Raw genomic sequence first — 18,628 nt, forward strand, 5'->3', positions numbered from 1 at the left:
CAGTTCACCCAGCACTTCTGTGTGCCCAGGTGGACGGGTGGCTGTGTCAGGGGAGGCGGAGAACGGCAGGGCTGGCACAGACCCAGGCTCAAGCCCCAGCTCCAATGCCCGGCAGCCGAGTCCCAGCCCCTGAGACACGCAGTGTGGAGGAAATAGTCCTCATTGCCTGGGACCGAGCCCAGGAGCTCGCGTGGAGTGCCGAGACCTGCTGTGGGTGATAATGGCTTTGCTGCTACAGCTCAGCCGACCATCTCGACCATGTGGCAAGGGGACATCACTGAAACTCAGTAAGAATCAAAGGAAACCTCAACACCCTGGGGACCTCTCAGGAAAGTCCCCAAGAGCACAGAAACCCCCCATGAGCCTGAAAGGTCAGTGACTTCATGGAAACCCCGGTGGGAAAGTCTGCAGGGGTCTCTGGCCTCCCTAGTCTCCCAGGGGCCCCTGAGGGTCAGCAGCACCCAGACCCCACCAGCACTGTGCACCCAAGGCAGGCTGCACAAGGGCCAGGCTGGGAGAAACCAAGATGAGGCAGTCAGAGCCCAGGGCTTCTGAATGCAGGAACAAGGCAGAGGGGAGGAGGCACGGGCTTCTAAACGGCACAGAAACCTCCATATTCACACATAGCTTGTGCTGGGCATGGGTCTAACTTCACTAGTTGCAACAATGAGGCTGGAAGATGGCTCAACAGGGACCCCTGAGGCCCCCAGAAGGCCATCACCCCTTATTCACCCTGACCATCCCCCACAGCCCACCCCACAGGAAGAAACAGTCCACCATGGTCCAGGGAGAGCCGTGTCCACATCTGCTCACAGCCCGTGCAGGGAGGCCAGGGAGAGCCACATCCATGTCTGCTCACAGCCCGTGCAGGGAGGCTGCTGCGGCCCAGGGACAGCCACATCCATGTCTGCTCACAGCCCGTGCAGGGAGGCTGCTGCGGCCCAGGGACAGCCACATCCATGTCTGCTCACAGCCCGTGCAGGGAGGCCAGGGAGAGCCACATCCATGTCTCCTCACAGCCCGTGCAGGGAGGCCACTGTGGCCCAGGGACAGCCACATCCATGTCTGTTCACAGCCCGTGCAGGGAGGCCACTGTGGCCCAGTGAGAGCTGCGTCCACTTCCAACAGCCACATTCGGCAGGCCCGCCTCTGCATCCTCGGGCTGTCAGTGCCATCGCTGGGCCCACGCAGCATCCTAGGGCCTTCTCACTGTCTTCGTTCTGCTCTGAGAGCTTGGAGCTGGCAGGCAGGTGGGGTGTGGGCATGTGGAGGGCGTGGGCCCAGGACCTTCCAGGAGGCGTCTCCAGGCACCCAGTCAGCCGATCCTGCTCTAGTGCCCTCTGACAAGGAGGGTGAGTGTGGGCACTGGAGAGGAAGGCCCCACATGGGCCTGTTTCAGGAGCAACTCAATCCCTGCAGAGCCCTGAGGGTCCCAGCCCTGCTGGAACCCACCACATCCAGCAGACCCCACAGGGCTCTGCTGAGCTCTGTCACCCCCGCCTCAGAGGCAGCACCCCTGGCCTGGGTCAGAACAGGGGGACTCAGGTGGACAGTGCAGCACAGACAAGAGACACTCAGGAGAAAGAAGGCACCTGGGCCCAGGAGGACCCTGCTGGAGGCTCCAGGAGCCTGAGGCTGGAGGCTGGGCCCAATGCGGGAAGGTCTCCGGGGATGAAGGTGGGGAGTCAGCAGTGGTGCCCAAACAGGGGTGACCCTAGCAACGTGACCCCAACATCAGGCGATGTGATGGAAGGTGGAGGGAGGGTCTGAGTGGGTGGGCCGCCATGGAGCTGGGGCAGCTGGAGCCCAAGACAGCAGGCAGGTTGTGGGTGCCTCTGTTGTCAGGCTCAAGGTAGGAGATGCTCACGGCTCTGGAGGGCTCCACCACGAGGCGTCAGGATCACGCACCACACACCAATTTCACCTCCAAACAGGAAGCTCCAAACCTCACTAAGAAGTACCCAGCTAAGACGCATGAGGGCCTGCGAGATTCCGAACACGTGACTCGAGGCAGCCGGAAACCCAGGCCTGCGGGTGACACGCGGAACTCATGGCTGGACCCACTGGAAATGGAGACGGGGAAAGGATCAAGCCACTGTGTCATCTCCCCAGACCCCGTGGAACCCACCTGGGGCACAGCGAGCGCCCTTCCTGGACTGCACACAGTGAGCTCCTGCTGGGCACCGCCATGACTCCCCTCAGTTTCGTGATATGCGTTGAGAGGTGCTCACACGCCCTCCTCACGTCTACACAAGGGCCGCCAGCTCCAAAGGGCAAGGCGATGGCCCTTCCCAGGGGCCTCCCTGCAGGCACGAGGCTCCACTCCCGAGGAACATCTGCCCTTGAAGACAGGGCCCGGCACTGACCCCAGCCCCACACCTTGCCAAGGAACAAGACCTGACGTACTTGCCAGCTGTCTTCTGCCTGGGGCCTTGGAAACATGGCCCACTTTCAGCCTTCACCAAGGTTGCCCACAGGCCATGCCCAGGCATGGACCCAGTGTGGTGGGGGCACGTGGATTTGTGGTCACTGGGTGCCACCGCCACCCTCTGCATCTCTGGTTCTGATCAGAATGACTCAGAACCACGCGTGGTGAAGACAACGGAACGGGAAGACCCAGTACCTTCCACTGAGCTGCACCTTGAAGCCTCTGGAAGCAAAACCTGCCATCTGCCTGCTGCACCAAGGAGGGTGGAGGGTGAAAGCACGCGCATCTGAGCCGGAGGAGGATGGCCACAGGCTCGGAAACCCCGGCGGCACACGTGGTGAGTGACTGCACACTTCCTCCACCCAGCTCCCATAAATGTCCAGACACTCAGGTTGTGCAGCCCCAGAGGCACGGCAGCCGGTGCCAGTGTGAGCGAGGAACTGGCTTTTCCATGTGGCTCTGATCCAACCCCAGAGAACAGGTCTGCATGCCCCAGTATGGACACAGTTGATGAAAGCGACTACTTTCTAAAGCAGCCCAAGGGAGACGACAGGATCCAGGTGGACCCTCTGACACGCTCAAGGGTGTGCAGAATTCCAAACAGACTCAGCGCAAAAAGAACAGTGGACTCTGCTGCCTGCTCACTGCCACACTTCCATGTCAGGGGTGCAGACACAACACTAGACCTGGGTGACCACCGCGGGAGAGAGCCAATGCCTGCTCACTGCCACACTTCCCACGTCAGGGGTGCAGGCACAACACTAGACCCGGGTAACCACCGCGGGAGAGAGCCAATGCCTGCTCACTGCCACACTTCCCACGTCAGGGGTGCAGACACAACACTAGACCCGGGTGACCACCGCGGCGGGAGAGGCCCAATGCCTGTTCACTGCCACACTTCCCACGTCAGGGGTGCAGACACAACACTAGACTCGGGTGACCACCACGGCGGGAGAGGCCCAATGCCTGCTCACTGCCACACTTCCCACGTCAGGGGTGCAGACACAACACTAGACCTGGGTGACCGCCGCGGGAGAGGCCCAATGCCTGCTCACTGCCACACTTCCACGTCAGGGGTGCAGACACAACAACAGACCGGGGTAACCACCGCGGGAGAGAGCCAATGCCTGCTCACTGCCACAATTCCCACGTCAGGGATGCAGACACAACACTAGACCCAGGTAACCGCCGCAGGAGAGACCCAAGTTCACACGCATTTGAGTCCCCCCTCCCCAGGGAGAAAGAACACTGTCTAACTGGGGACCTGGGGACCTGGGGACCTGGGCATCTGAGGATGGCTCGCAGGGATTTGCACCTGGGATTCCCAGGCGGGTGTGGGGCGTGAGCTGCAGGCCAAGAAGGGTACCCTGAGCCATTCAAAGGCAGGGAGGCCCCTTCTGCACCCAGGACCCCCCAGCCTGGACCTCAAAACAGAGGCAAACATCTATCTCCACCTCACTGGAAACGCCCTGAAACCATAACTTCTCCATCTTCCTGCAAACATGATAATCCTTGACTCACATTCTCAAATTTATTTTGTGACTTTTCTTAGGAATACCTCTAAGAACCCCAGCACACAGGATAAAAACAGAAACTGTTCTTATGTGCACAGCACATTATTAAAAAACATCTCTTTAATATTTTCCTTTTCTCTAGGAGAAAAATAAACAATTAAGAAAACTACATACCAGGTTTGAAGGTAATTAGGCAGGTCCTGTTTGTACAAGTTCCTTCTGGAAAAATCATTATCTGGAAGTGGGAGAAAAAAAAGGATCAGCATTAAACTGTACATAATTATAATTCAGAACTTACAGAAGCCAATCTTCACAATATATTTTCTTTTCTGCTGACATAATTTGGACACTGGAATCACATTCAGTATGTAAATTATTAAAATGCATGATGGAAGCACACACTGACTTCCGCTCTGCTGGTTTTATTAAAGTGTGGCAGCAGTATCAACACACAAACAGCATCTGTCTTCTTCAACTACAGCTCCTGGAAAGCAGGGTAGTCGCGGTGCCCACCTCTCAGACACTGTGAGAACCAGGTGCAACTAAATATAACCCACGGTTGGCACAACATAAGCACCTCCTGGGGGCAGCACTCATTCTCATCAGGAAGAAGGTGGGGAGGAGAGCAAAGACCCACAAATGGCAGTGCCTGGCTGATGGAGCCGAAGGAGGGCTGGGACCCCAGCAACGGGCTGGATGAGCAGGAGAGCCGAGCCCCAGTCAGGCAGCACCCTCCACACCGGGGTTTCAATTCCTCCGACTCACACTGGCCTGCAGTAGCAGAAACTGCCCTCAAACTCCCAGCCCCGCAGGCTGCTTTCAGTTCTGGGCCCTGCGAGGAAGACAGACCTCAGGTGGGCTGGCGTGGGCTCACCCTGGCAAGCCCAGGGCCAGGCAGGCCAAATGGGTGGGGGAGGAGACTGCCTGTGCTTGTGGGGACAGAGCTGGGGCACCCTGGAATTCACAGCCCTCTAAGAGGCTGCCCCCAGCCAGACCCTGCAAAGCTTCGTGAGCAATCAGATCCCAGACAGTTCTGTAAAATTTCCAGCTTCTAATGCTGGCTCAGCTGGAAAGAAGAAAAACAGCGTCCAAGCTAATGTCAGCCAGGCTGCCCCTACAGCTGGGTTCAGGGCTTCTGAATGCCTGGGAACCAGCTACAGACCAGGAAGTTTACTCCAGGACTTTCAGAAGCACCCAACACACAGCAGGCTGACACATCAACTCCAAAATCAGACTGCACCAGGAGGGCGGGTGAGCAATGCTCCATCTGAGTCAGAACTTAGTTCAGGAAAGATGATTCAGGAAGCTGAGATGCATTTGAGAATTGTTTTTCTTTACTTTAACTTTAAATTTCGGGCACCGAAACCAAATGCGCCTGACAGCACCCTCCTGCGTTCACGCACTCACTAGGAGAAGAGAATCAGAATCCAGCCCCAGAGGAAGGGCCCCAGTTTCTTTCTCCCCACTCTCGAAGTTCGCATCTTTTGGAATAAAACCACTGAAACACAATCAGGGCTATGTGCATTACCTGTGGCCACTTTCCGTTTGACTGCGCCCGTCTCTTGATTTCTTCTACTGTTTTCCTGCGAGAATCCTGGTCTGACCGGGACACGAACACAGGCCGTATATACCGGATCAGAGCTGGAAGAGAGGAGGGGAGACGGATCACGTGGAATGCATGGCTCCCGCCAGGCAGGGCTGAGGAACGAGGGGGCTGCTGCATGGCACCCAGTGGGGCAGGAGACTCCAGATGTCCCAGGGGCTGTGCCATGGGTGGGCTGTGAGTCCCTGCCTGAGGGAACGGGAACAGCACCCGGGCTTCCCATGTCTGTGACAGCAGGAAGCCCTGTAGCCTCAGTGCCACAAGTAACAAACACCAAGTCCATGGCACCCACTGAGGACACGGAGCACAGAACGGAGGTCAATGAAAGACAACCGCCAGGAAGCAGAAAGTCTTTAGACCCGGTCTTCACAGAGGACAGGGTTGAAGGTGCCAGGTCCTAGATGGGACCCCGCCCGCCCCCTGTGGGTTGAACTGCATCCCCTAAAAGACAAGCTGAAGTCCTCACTCCTGGTACCGGGAATGGGACCTCATTTCGAAACAGGTGGTAGCAGATGCTCAAGGTCCCGGATGAGGGTCCCTATGGGAGGAGGAGACAAAGCAGATGCTCAAGCTAAAATCCCAGATGAGGGTCCCTATGGGAAGAGGAGATGAAGAGGGGGAGAGAAGGCCAATGATGAAGGAGGCCATAGGAGGATGCGGCCACAGCCCCCACCAGGAGCCGGGAGGGCCGAGGGAGCTTTCAGAAGAGCCCAATGCGGCCAGCACTTTGTTCTGGCACTTCTGCTTCTAGACGGTGGGAGAATATGCTCCTGTTGCTCTAAGCCACCAGCTTTGCGGTGCTTTGTAGCACAGCCCCAGTTTAACCATGGCACCCCACAGCCTCCTGGAAGTTGTGGGGTTGGGGTACAAGGGACACCCCGCCATGAAGGCTGGTGCTCAACCAAGGCAATGTGGCCACGGCACCTGTCTTTATGCAAGAGGATTGAACGTGGAAACATACTTCTTAGAAAACTCTGAAGACTTTAAAATGAAACTATCCCTGAGTGGAGCTTCCTTTTTGAGGACGGTGAGCAGGATCCACGCTCGGCGCCCCCCAGGCCAACTGTGGGTGTCTCTGACCCCACCACGGGCTCCTAGGCTGCTGCAGGTCAGCCCCACCTCCCCACCCCAGTTCAGTTTCCAGTTTCTTTTCTTAGCGTTTTTATTACTTGTAAGGAGTAGCATTTCATGACTTTTATTCTTTCTTGGAGGTTCTTCCCTCCAAGAATGAGAAAATTGAAGCCAAAAAAAGAAAATTCCTTCTATCCTGTGGTTGCCTGTTGGGTCTCTGTGGTCTTTCCTATGTCCTGAATCATTTTGCTTTTTCACGATTCCAGTACTATTTCATCCTTGCTCATTGGTTATTCCCAACTCTGCTAAAAAGGACGAAATCAGAAGGAAGGGAAGAATGGCGGAGTCGTCTCGCAGGATGGCGCACGCGTGAAAGGAAGAAAGAATGGCGGAGTCGTCTCGCAGGATGGCGCACACGTGAAAGAAATGGTCCTGACTGCGTGGTCTTTCGGTGCCCACTGTTTTGGCCAAAGCGTCCCATGGTCATCCCGGGGCACACGGGGTCTGGAGATGCCACCCTGCCACCTTCGCAATCCTGTCAGCTGGTTTGTTTTGTGAACAGAGTAGAGATTTCAGAAGTTGTCTATAACTGCGAAGAACAGAACAGTGACATGGGGGCGTTTCACACTCAGATGGGTCCGGGGGTAAATGTGGGGGGTGCAGGGGGAGGAATGTGGGGGTGCAGGGGGAGGACTCTGAGCGAAGTCTTGGGCCGTGCGTCTTCATGTGGGTTGCCTGGTGTGCGTTTCACGCTGAGAACTGGGCAGTGAGGACAGCAAGTAGATGCAGCTCCTCCCCGGGAGCCCTGAGGAGGGAAGGGTGTCACCACGCCGTGTGCACAGCCACACTGAGACTGGCGCATTTTGCCAGCAAGAAGGTGACAGCGTTCTGCCGTCTTTTGGGCATTTGAGGCTCAAACTTTCCGTGACAAGGTTTGTAAATGGATGGTGCGGATATGAAGGTCACTGAAAGGAAATTAAGAATGTGAAAAGGAAAAAATCTACCTGGTTGATCACTCTCATTGGTATTGATACATCTAAAAATGAAAATATTTTGAACATTTTCAACATTCATCTCTCAACAAAGTTGTGAGCTTTCCGGTTTCCATGAAAGGAACCAGAAGTCACCACAAGCTGGGACCGGGGAGATGTCTCTGAGCTGGGAACCTGGGAGACGTCTCTGAGCTGGAAACCAGGGAGGCGTCTCTGAGCTGGGACCAGGGGAGATGTCTCTGAGCTGGAAACCAGGGAGATGTCTCTGAGCTGGGACCAGGGGAGATTATCTCTGAGCTGGGACCACGGGAGATGTCTCTGAACTGGAAACCTGGGAGATGTCTCTGAGCTGGGACGGGGGAAGATTATCTCTGAGCTGGGACAAGGGGAGATGTCTCTGAGCTGGGGCCAGGGGAGATGTCTCTGAGTTGGAACCTGGGGAGACATCTCTGAGCTGGAGCCTGGGTAGATGTCTCTGAGCTGGGGCCTGGGGAGACGTCTCTGAGCTGGGACCTGGGGAGATGGTTTTGAGCTGGAGCCTGGGGAGATGGTTCTGAGCTCCCGAATCAGAGGGTGCTCCAGGTGCGCAGTAGAGGAGTCGTCAGCCACGCCCCAGGACGATGGCCCTTTCAGGCCAGGACAGCAGGGAGCAAAATGTGGTTCCTGCTAAGTCTGAATTCTAACGAAAATTTCTGATAAGCTTGTTTGTCACTATCCTCTCCCTCGCAGGTCCGTGGATTATCTCTGAAATGACAAGAAACACGCAGGGCTCCATGAGGGCCCTGCACACAGCAGCATGGCTGTGGCCATTCTTCCTGCTGCGCCGAGATGAAGGTCAGTGCTGGGTCACCTGGGTTGGTCTGGAAGAGGTGGAATCCCGGGCCTCTAGAAAGTTAGGACTACAACGTCCAGCGTCACCGCACCAAACCCTCCTTCGTGTTGGTGATCTCCACAGGGAGGCACCAAGGGGCACAGGGAGAGCCCGGCCAACGCTCAGATTCACTCTGGGTGGGCCAGCCCCCCTGTCCAAGGACCCCTGCAGCTGCGAGGGTGCCTGGGCACACAGCTCCACAATCCCCCTCCCTGAGCGGATGACGAACGACCACGGGCCTCTGCCACAGTGGGGGCGCAAATGTGGTTTCCTGGGTGTGCCAGAACCACAGGATGCAAAGGGTGCTGAGTGGAGCTGGGGCTGCCCCGTGAGCCTGTGGAGCTTGCAGAGCGGGGAAACCTGCGTGTGAGAGCCAAGGCCATCACTCAGATGGTGCCTGCAGTCCAGTCTCGCCTCCAGTGCCGGCCTGTCCAGCCTCCTCCAGGCTTCCCCAGCCAGCCGAGTGCAGCGAGCCCTCCGGTCCCACCAAGGACCATCCCCGATTTCCAAGCCTGACCCAGGCAGACCCAGGCCACCCACAACTGCCCAGCTGCACGCACAGTCTGGACACCTTCTGGCTGCTGCAGGCCCAATCCCCCATGGGCCATGCCAGGGTTCCTCACCCCACTTCCAGCCTTCCTATCCCAGCTGTGGCCGCCACCCTCAGTGGTCAGCACCATAGAATGTGTCCCCACCCAGTCCATACTGAATGTGTCCCCCCAGATATTTTCTAGAAAACTGTCACATGAATGCTAACGTTAGGTGCTGCATGGAAACAGAGCCGGCAGGAGAGGCCAGGTGAGGGCCCCGGCCATAGGCGACGCCCCTCCTCCCAGCAGCTCCTTCCCTCAGCACCGCCCACTGCCAACCCAGGACCCGCTGTGCCCCAGAACATGCTGTGCTGTGCTGATGGCGGCTGTGAAGGAAGCACGAGGACAGAACGGGCCCAGCTGCCCTGAAGAGCACCAAGGACAGAGCTCTGGTGGGTCAGGGCTGCGCACAGGTGGGTGAGGGGCCACGCAGGGCTCCCTACAGTCCTCCCAGAGCAGCGGGTGCATGGGATGCGGCCCCCAAAGGTGGGTCCACATGCTGACCCTGGAACCTGTGAATGAGGCCTTATTTGGAAAAAGGTTTTTACAGAGGTAACTCGTTAAGGATCTCAAGATGAGAGCATCCTGGAGACGCCTTGATTTTGAACATCTGGTCCCCAGATGACAAGAAGGTGACTCTCTACTGGAGTGAGCCCCCGGCTTTGGGGAGGGGTCACGGCAGCACCAGGTGCTCAGGTCCCTGGGTTCACGGCACAGCCCCGGTGCACAGGCAGCCCTGCCGACCTGCTCCCAAAGACTTCCAGAACTGCCATCTGATAAAGGTGAGCCACCCTTGCCAAGCAGACCTGGAGCAAGCACTGTAGCCTGTTATGATAGTGAGGGCACTGAGGTACCAATAAAAATAACAATTACAACAATGAAAATTACACAGGAAACCCCAACACAGAAAATGGGGCACAAGGCCAATGTGCCCGGCGGTGGGGGCTCAATCACTCCCAGCAGCGTGGTGGGGGGGGGGGTCCCTCACTCCCGGCAGGGGGGTCTCACTCATTTCCAGCAAGTGGGGGTCCCTCATTCCTAGCAGGGAGGGATCTCTCATTCCTAGCAGGGAGGGATCTCTCATTCCCAGAAGGGGGGGTCCCTAAAAACCAGCAGGGAGTCCCTCACTCCCAGCAGCAGAGGGGGTCTCACTCATTCCCAACAGAGGGGGGACCCTCAATCCCAGCACGAGGGGAATCTCTTATTCTCAGCGGCAGGGGCATCTCTCACTCCCAGCAGGGCAGGGTCCCTCACTCCCGGCAGGGGGGTCTCACTCACTTCCCCAGATCGGGATGTCTCTGCTCTCTGCCTTCATCACGATGGAGGACATCGTCATGGTCACCGGGATGGCGTCGAAGTAGGACGAGTGAGGCGCGAGCGTGAGGATGGCCGCCTCGGTGGGCAGCGCCTGCCGCCCCTTCACGGCCACCCGGTGGAAGCCGCCGGCGAACCACATGGTGCGCATGAGGGCCTTCAGCAGGAAGTCCACAACCCTGCAAAAGAGGGCGCTGCGTCACGCGGGCACACGTCCGCAGTCCCGGAGTCTGTGTGAGGCACAGGGGCGGTCCCACGGGAGAGCCCTCCAGGGCGCAGTCCAGGCCACGGGCTTCCTGTGGTCGCCGCCGCTGGGACAGCTGCTTGAGGGAAGAAAAGACGCCGCGCCTTCCTGGCCTCCGCCTGTGTCCTCGCTGGCCGCGCTCCCGCCCACGGAGGAGGCCGCGGGGCCCTGTGTGGTGGTCACGGCCACGTGACAGGCAGCGCTAAGCCAACATGAGACTCCGGAACACAGACAGCACAAGTCCCAGGCCAGAAGACCTCCGGACCTTCATGTTAGCAACTTATGTATCAGCATCCTATCATTTTGAAATGGGAAAAACATTAAAACACCTAAAACGCATATCGCAATATGGGGGGGGGGCGCTCAGAGCTGAGGGCGGAAGCTGAGACCTGCGTGCGCACTTCCCCATCTCATCTCCACAGGAAGCCCGGGGTTCCCACAGCCGGGCGTTGTGTTATTACAGTGAGCTGTTTCTGGAAGAAATTAGATGGCCAATAAGTTTGGAAAATAAAGTAAAAATCAGCCTAGGTTAACTGAATTTGTGTACTCTTTATCTCTTTTTAAAATAGGTACAAATTTAGCCTTTTAAATGTGTGTATTCTCTTTCATATGAGGCTACAGATTAGGCTATTATTCCACACCTCAGGGAATTGACACGCGGCAGACAGCCACAGTGTGTGAGAAGCCACAGGCCAGGCACACAGAGAACATGATTCAGCCTCATGAAAAGCCACGTCTCACTTGGCCACTGGGTTAAGTGGGCGCATCACACTGGGTAAAACTACTGCACAGAGAAACAAGAGCCTGAAGCCTTACTGGATTCACATTCCCCTGGGACAGATGATCCTCCCAGAAGACTTCCAGGACAGGGGTCCCCATGGATCTGAGCCAAGGCGGTTGCTAGGAGGGCACAAAGCCTCCTCTTGTGGGGCCACCTTGGAATGGCCTTTGTGTATGCGGATGATAAACAATGGTGTAGTTACACATGGAGATGCTGGGGACCAACCTAGGGTGCTGCTTGTCTAGAGGAGGGGGGATTACACAGGCGTGCACTTCTTCACCACCTGTTCAGCTGCATATTTAAAAATGTACTTTTCTGGCCAGGCATGGTGGCTCACGCCTGTAATCACAGCACTTTGGGAGGCCAAGGCAGGTGGATCACTTGAGGTCAGGAGCTCAAGACCAGCCTGGCCAACATGGTGAAACCCTGTCTCTACTAAAAATACAAAAATTAGCTGGGCATGGTGGCAGGCGTCTGTAATCCCAGCCACTCAGGAGGCTGAGGCAGGAGAACTGCTTGAACCCAAGGGGCGGAGGTTGCAGTGAGCCGAGATTGCGCCACTGCACTCCAGCCTGGGCAACAGAGTGAGACTCCATCTCAAGAAAACTAATCTAAACTAAAAAATAAAGATATACTCTTCTGTACACATGTTATTTTCCACAAAAAAAAAAAAACAACAAGTACAAAAACAAAAGCCAAAAGACAGCAATTGATGCCTAAGATGGAAGAAACAAGGCAGCGGCGGAGGGAGAAGTGAGGCTGCAGAGGAGGCTGCGGTGGGCACAGGAGCCGGTCCCGGGCAGGCTCAGCTGCAGAGGCGGCTGCGGCAGGCACAGGAGCCAGTCCCGGGCAGGTTCAGGGGCAGGAGAGAGGACAGCAGGAAAAAAGGGATTAAAACCCGGGCGGCCCTTGGAGGAACACACCTGCCAGCCCCCAAATCGAATTGCAGGGACAGACGGTGCTCAGGAGAACTGTACTGGGTGTCGGGGCAGGGAAAAAGCAGCCTCAGCTCTTCTCTAAAGATCCTGGAGGAATTTTATACCCAAACTATCCACATGTGAAAACCCGGACTGCTGGTGTGGATGACAGCCTCAGAGAAAAGCTCCACTCGCTGTGGGGTTGGGGGCCCAGCACCCACTCACCCCAAGGCAAAGGGAGCCAGCACAAGCCCAAGGTGCTCAGGTGCCTGGGCAGCCCGTTCCCAGGGGAATGTGAATCAGGAGACAGATCTATCTGCATACACAGGAGCGGGGATCTCCATCAGCACCCCCAGGAAATCCACTCCGTCCTACCACCCTCACACGGACGACACCCAAGAATCCTGAGACGTGTGAGCAGAGCAGCTGCATGGCAGAGAAGCAGAGGACTGACCCCAAGGAGACAGAAAGGGTGGGCATCAGAAGAGGGGTGCAAAACATCCACCACGCTCGCCAAGAGTCAGGAAGAACAGGGCGCTGAGAAGCATCAAAGAACAAGAAAACACTCTCAGAAACCAAGACTGTCACTGTGGAGACAAGCAACTCACAGGAAAGACTGGGAAATGAGGAGGAGGAAATCTCCCAGAACATGCAGGGGGAAAAGGAGGAAGGCCGCTGAGGCCTGCATCTCCTCAAGCCAGCTGGCATGTGGAGGTGGGTGGGGGAGGCCCACACGTCTAAGCGTGAGGGGCAGGCGCAGGCCCCGGCTCTGCAGGTTCCAAATGTTCTGCTGTGAGCGGAGGCAAGAGGCAGAGCGAAGCCGGCCCTGGAGAGGACCTATACACATGTACACAGCCTGAGTGCTGGCTACGGTGCCAGGCCGGTGGGGCAGGGCAAAGGAAGGGGCCCTGGGGCCACGTCTGGCGGGGCTTCAAGGAGCCAAGTCTGGTGATCCACGTGGACTGGCTTAAGCTGGGTCAGGGACGGCCCCTGGGTGGCTGGTGGGAGGGCTGTGTTGGGCTGGCAGCCCCAGGCTGAGACGCAGGTGGCAGGAGCTGCTGGCTTCTGGGAGACCAGATAAAGTGGTTTGATGCTCAAGTTCAAGCTCCAACCTCCAGGCCAACATACGGGGAGTACCTAGAGTCATCATGGGGATGGCATCCCCAAACTTGGGAACAGGTGTTCCCATACAGAGCATTCAGGAAAGGGCACCATCAATCTGAACCATCCAGTCAGCCAAGGGGCAGCCCCTGGAGGACCTGGCCCAGCTCAGGACTTGGCCCGTGGTCAAGGATTCAGCGCCAGATGGTCGGGTTTTGCAAAACGATGCTACGGTTTTTACAACACTGTGTGTGTTGAAAGTAACCTAAAATAGTGCCTTTTGCGAAACTGTGTCATTCTCTCACTGAAAGCCTAAGATTTTTATTTTAGGAAGGTTTGAATGACACTAACTTACATTCAGCAAAAATGCTTTAACTCAACATCAATCTATTCAAAACTGCAGAGCAGTGCATAACGTGAGCCAACTTAAGTCCCAAACTGACTACGTAATTATTATTCAGCGGTACACTCTGAATCTGCTACTTCAAATTCAGTTTTCTCCTGATCCCTTGCGTCCCTAACTACGGTGCTTTTGTGACTAGGTTTCCCCTTGGGGAGTTCAGAATTCAGGGTTTGTTCTCTTTTCTGTTTGCCTTCAAGCACCAAGCCAAGCCCAGGACTGTGCACCAAGGGAGCTTTCATCAGTGCTGCTGAAGGAGACGCCAGGGGCTCCAGGGGTGGGATTCAATGCCAGGCAGCACGGGCAGCTTGAGTGCCCACAAGCATCCGTGCATACTCCCACACATGCATGCATTCACATACATACACAGACATCGCTCTCATATATACTCACATGCACACACACACTCATACATATGTACACACATACACTTGCACATATACACACATACACACATGTACACAGAGACAACACTCATACACATGTACATACTGTCATACACGTACATGTATGTGCACATGATACAGACATCCATCCATACACACATATATACATGCACTCACATGTACACACATGCAACACACACAGGTACACAGCACACACATATACACATTCTCATATATATACTTGCACGGGCGGCTCACATACACACACACACTAATGCAATCACACGCCTATGCACATGTACCTACTCCTGTGCATGCACATACACACGTATGCACACTCACATGCGCATATGTACACACATACACACACACCCTCTCTGCACACATACACAGAATGATGATACACAGTGAGTCTCCACAGACCCAGATGCCCAAAGATCTCATGAAGCAGAGGTGACAGAAACCCCAACGTGTCACTGTCACGGGACACTTTACACGTGCATGAGAGGTACATATGAAAGCGTCTCTGAAGTACAGCTGCTAGAATAAGAGTCCGTTGTGGTCCATTTATCGCCTGTTGAAGCCAAGTCAATTATTCACAGACAAGAAAAGCCACCAGGGTTAGCATGGGGAAACGGAAAATTGCCCCAAGCCATCTATTTTGAAAAGTGAGAGCCTGTGCTCGCATGGGGCTCCTGCCTCCTGAGACAGAACAGAGGAGGCGGGGAGCTCGGCCCAACAAGGGCACGGGGAGTAAAGAGAAAGGGTGCCAGGAAAGCACCATGAAGCCATTGCTACCCACAGCACCACATTCAGCCAGGTCACCTGCAGCCTGCTTCACACTACAGAACCCCCACTTTCTAGCTGTGGCTTCTCAACTCAGCAAAACTGAAAGCCTGACTTTGATTTGGCCTTGATTTACTTTGCTTGGTTATATATTTGATACCCAATTCCTATTTTGTGGTTAAAACGTTTCAAAAACAAACCAAGATAAAGCATAAGAGAATTTTAAAAATCTAGAAAGGCTAAATGAAGAACTAAAGCCAGTGATGATCCTGTTGCCCCTAAAGAACCCAGGCTGCCCCGGGTCACCACTACCCAGCAAGCTGCTCAACATCCACCCGCTCAGCAGGGCCCAGAGTGAGGGACCCCCAACGCCCAGGCTGCCCTCTACTATGACTGCACCATGTCTGCACGCAACGGTGCGGCAAACCCGGGACCCTAAGTGGCCGTCTTCCCCCTGCACCTAACTACGTGTCTGAGTGTGGCCCTGGGTATCGAGGAGAACCGAAGCTCAGGCAGATGTCAGCTCCCATCAGCCTCTTGGCCGTGAAAACTTTGCTGTACATACAGCCCACAGATCAGACACCTTCCAGAGAAAGGAGGGGCCTGGGCGTGCCCACTACACCTTTCGGAGGCCAGGCAGTGAATGCATTAGGCTCTACGGCCACACGGCCTCTGTCCCAACCACTTGGCCCGGTTCCCCACCAATGCAGCCCTGAACATCACGCAGGCCAGCGGGCGTGCCCGTGCTCCAGTAAAACTTTATTTACAGTCAGGCAGCAGCCTCCAATTAACTACTAATATTCCTGTTTCTGAATAAAAGATTCAGGGAGCCCCTCCAGAATGATGAGAGATGTTAACAACACATGGAAGGGTTGTCAGAGCTGTGGTTATAGGACATGAGTGATAACTTTTAAGATACTGAAAATATTTATCAAAGTATTTATGATATCTCAACATTTTCATTTGCTAATGGCAGATACTTTCAGTGAAAGCACAGCTTTAGGAATTTAAATGAAACAAGAAAATATTGTGATTTAGTTTAATTTTTTGTGGTCTGTTTTGGATCTTTAGTTTAGATGTATTCCTCATCGGGTAGGTGTGCTTTATTTATATTCCGTGCTTAAAAGCCAGGAAGAGTTTAGGTCCACAAAGCAAGGGAAAGACGGCCCTGGAGGGGTGGTGCCAGCAGGCAGTAGGCCAGGCCAACGTTGGCTGACATGCAGTCTCGGAGGGCAGGGGAGGACCCGAGCCTCCTGTCCGAAGGCAGGGCTGAGCCTGGCTCCAGCCAGTTGCTGGCCCTGGGGAGCAGGCCCACTGGCCAGAGCTTCTGCTTTTCCAAGACTGGCCAGAAGTGGGGATTTTGATGTCAAGTCACTGGGCCTTTATGATGCGGCAACCTGTTCCCACTTAGCCCAATTTTAATAAGACCAGGTTGGCAGGAGATGCCATGGTGGCCACCTGCCCCCCGAGCAGCCATTCCCCTCATTGCTGCTGCCCTTACACCTGGAAGACGGCCCCGCACCAGGTCCAGCTGCCTCTGCATGGGGGCCACTGAGGCAGGGACCTCCCTAGGCAGAAGGCCTGTGTCACTGTGGTGCCCTGTCACTGCAGCCCAAGAGGCCGTCCACTCACAGCCTGAGGGTCTGGGGGAGGCCACCATGGGCAGGGCCAGAGCTGAGGGTCTGAGGTGGGAGGGGTAAGGGGGCTGGCAGTCACAAAGCCAGGAGAGGGTGTCCAGAAGCCTGACTTTCGTCAGCAACAGGGAGCCCTGGCAGGTTCTGGAGCAGAGAAGGCCACGGCGTAGGGGGGTCTCTGTGCTCAAGGATGTGAAACAATGGCCACACATCCTGCAGAGCCCTGGAAAATGAAGCCTCAGAGCAGGACTGTGGCGGAGGCGTGGAAGACGGAGGCAACGGGGAGGTGGCCGAGTCCCCGCTGGCAGGGGGCAGCCCTGGTGGACGCTGGGCTCAGAAGGGAAGGACGGATGGGCTAGGGTGGAGACACACAACCCCACTGTGAGAATGGGTTCCCACTGTTTGGCCGCGTGACCCCCCCAGGAGGAGAGCACAGCACATGCGCAACTTACTTCCTCCACAGGGCCAGGGGCTGCTCGGGTTCCTTCTCCGCAGAGCCCAGGGATGCGACAAGTGCGAGGGGCCAGGCCAGCAGCATCATGGCAGCGGCAACCAGGAGCCGGACTGGGAAGAGCGTCAGTGTCATGAGGGCCACCTGCGGATAGAGGTGGGCATTATCCAGAGAATCCATGTAGGACACCAGGCAGCTCCCCACCTGGCAGAGGCCAGCCCAGGGGGACAGCGTGCCCCACAGAGTGGAGAGCTGGGGAGGGGCTGCAGCCGGCACACAGCTGACCAAGGCTGACCAGCACTGACCGAGGCTGACCGAGGCTGACCAGCGCTGACCAAGGCTAACCAACACTGACCAGCACTGACCAAGGCTAAACAACACTGACCAGCACTGACCAAGGCTGACTAGCACTGACCAAGGCTGACCAACATTGACTGGCACTGACCAAGGCTGACCGGTGCTGATGCTGACCAGCCCTCACCATGGCTGTGGACACTGACCAGTGCTAACTGACATGCTCCACGCCCACTGCCCGCTTTCTGCCTCCTTACTGGAGCTGCCATGCGAGTGGCTTGGGAAAGACACAGTGGAGCTTCCTCCTGCAAATTCAAGGGCCACTCTGACGCACAGCACACAACCCCAGGCAGCTCCACCCACCAGGACGCACCCCCAGGCAGCTCTGCCCCGCAGGACGCACCCCCAGGCAGCTCCACCCCCCATGACGCACCCCCAGGCAGCCCCGCCCCGCAGGACGCACCCCCAGGCAGCTCCACCCCCCAGGACGCACCCCCAGGCAGCTCCGCCCCCCAGGACACACACCCCAGACAGCTCCGCCCCCCAGGATGCACCCCCAGCCCCGCAGGCCTCACTCAGCAGTTTCCCCTGAAATCATTTATGTGGACATGAGAGTGCATACGCCACCCTAGGCAGTGTTGGTGACAGGGGGAGGTAGCTGGCCTGGAGTTTGTAAGGTTGTACCTCAGACCACAGAGAAGACGGCAGAATGAAGGTGTGACTTTCGAGTCAATGGAAGACCCGGCGCAGGAGAGTGAACTGGCGGGAGGGCAGGGGCGCAGGTCAATATGGGGGCTCAGGAAGGCCCCCCAAGCCAGGGCAGGCCCCCACGCCAGGGAAGGCCGAGGCTGCGGGATCCCAGGCAGCCCAGGGTCTGAGGATGGAGGTCCCTCCGGGAGGCGGGCAGAACTCCGTGTAGAGGGGCGGGAGGCTTTGGGTGAGGGGAAACACCAGTCCTGAGGTGCAGGTTTAGTGCAGAGACAGAAAAGACCCAGGAAACACAGGTCGCAGTTGGCTCCCCAAGCAGCAGCCATCCCTAATGTCTGATGCCTGTCATGAGAGCGCTCCCACTCTGTTTCCTTGGTTTGTCCCTAGATTCTTTTGGGTTCTCAACGGAGACCAGGATAGCCCAAGAGAAACATGCCTGCCACATGCGTCATTTTAAATTTTCGAGTGGCCACATTTAAAGGGAATGACAATTTAATATATAGCTCATTTCGCCCGGTATATCTGAAATACCATTTCGACACG

At 56.2% G+C, this 18,628-nt stretch overlaps 1 protein-coding gene across 1 annotated transcript in view; it reads right to left on the reverse strand.

The window, feature by feature from the left end:
- The window catches only part of LPCAT1 (lysophosphatidylcholine acyltransferase 1), a 64,956-nt gene that overhangs the window by 24,341 nt on the left and 21,987 nt on the right, over nucleotides 1-18,628 (reverse strand). Inside the window, exons 2-5 of the mRNA XM_063604166.1 lie at nucleotides 17,085-17,227; nucleotides 10,348-10,562; nucleotides 5,471-5,583; nucleotides 4,117-4,177 (exon numbers count right to left, since the gene is read on the reverse strand). Coding sequence (XP_063460236.1) covers nucleotides 4,117-4,177; nucleotides 5,471-5,583; nucleotides 10,348-10,562; nucleotides 17,085-17,227 — 532 coding nt within the window. The remainder of the gene's footprint in view (nucleotides 1-4,116; nucleotides 4,178-5,470; nucleotides 5,584-10,347; nucleotides 10,563-17,084; nucleotides 17,228-18,628) is intronic.

This window comes from Pan paniscus, chromosome 4 (assembly GCF_029289425.2).
Source record: "Pan paniscus chromosome 4, NHGRI_mPanPan1-v2.0_pri, whole genome shotgun sequence".
Taxonomy (NCBI): domain Eukaryota; kingdom Metazoa; phylum Chordata; class Mammalia; order Primates; family Hominidae; genus Pan; species Pan paniscus.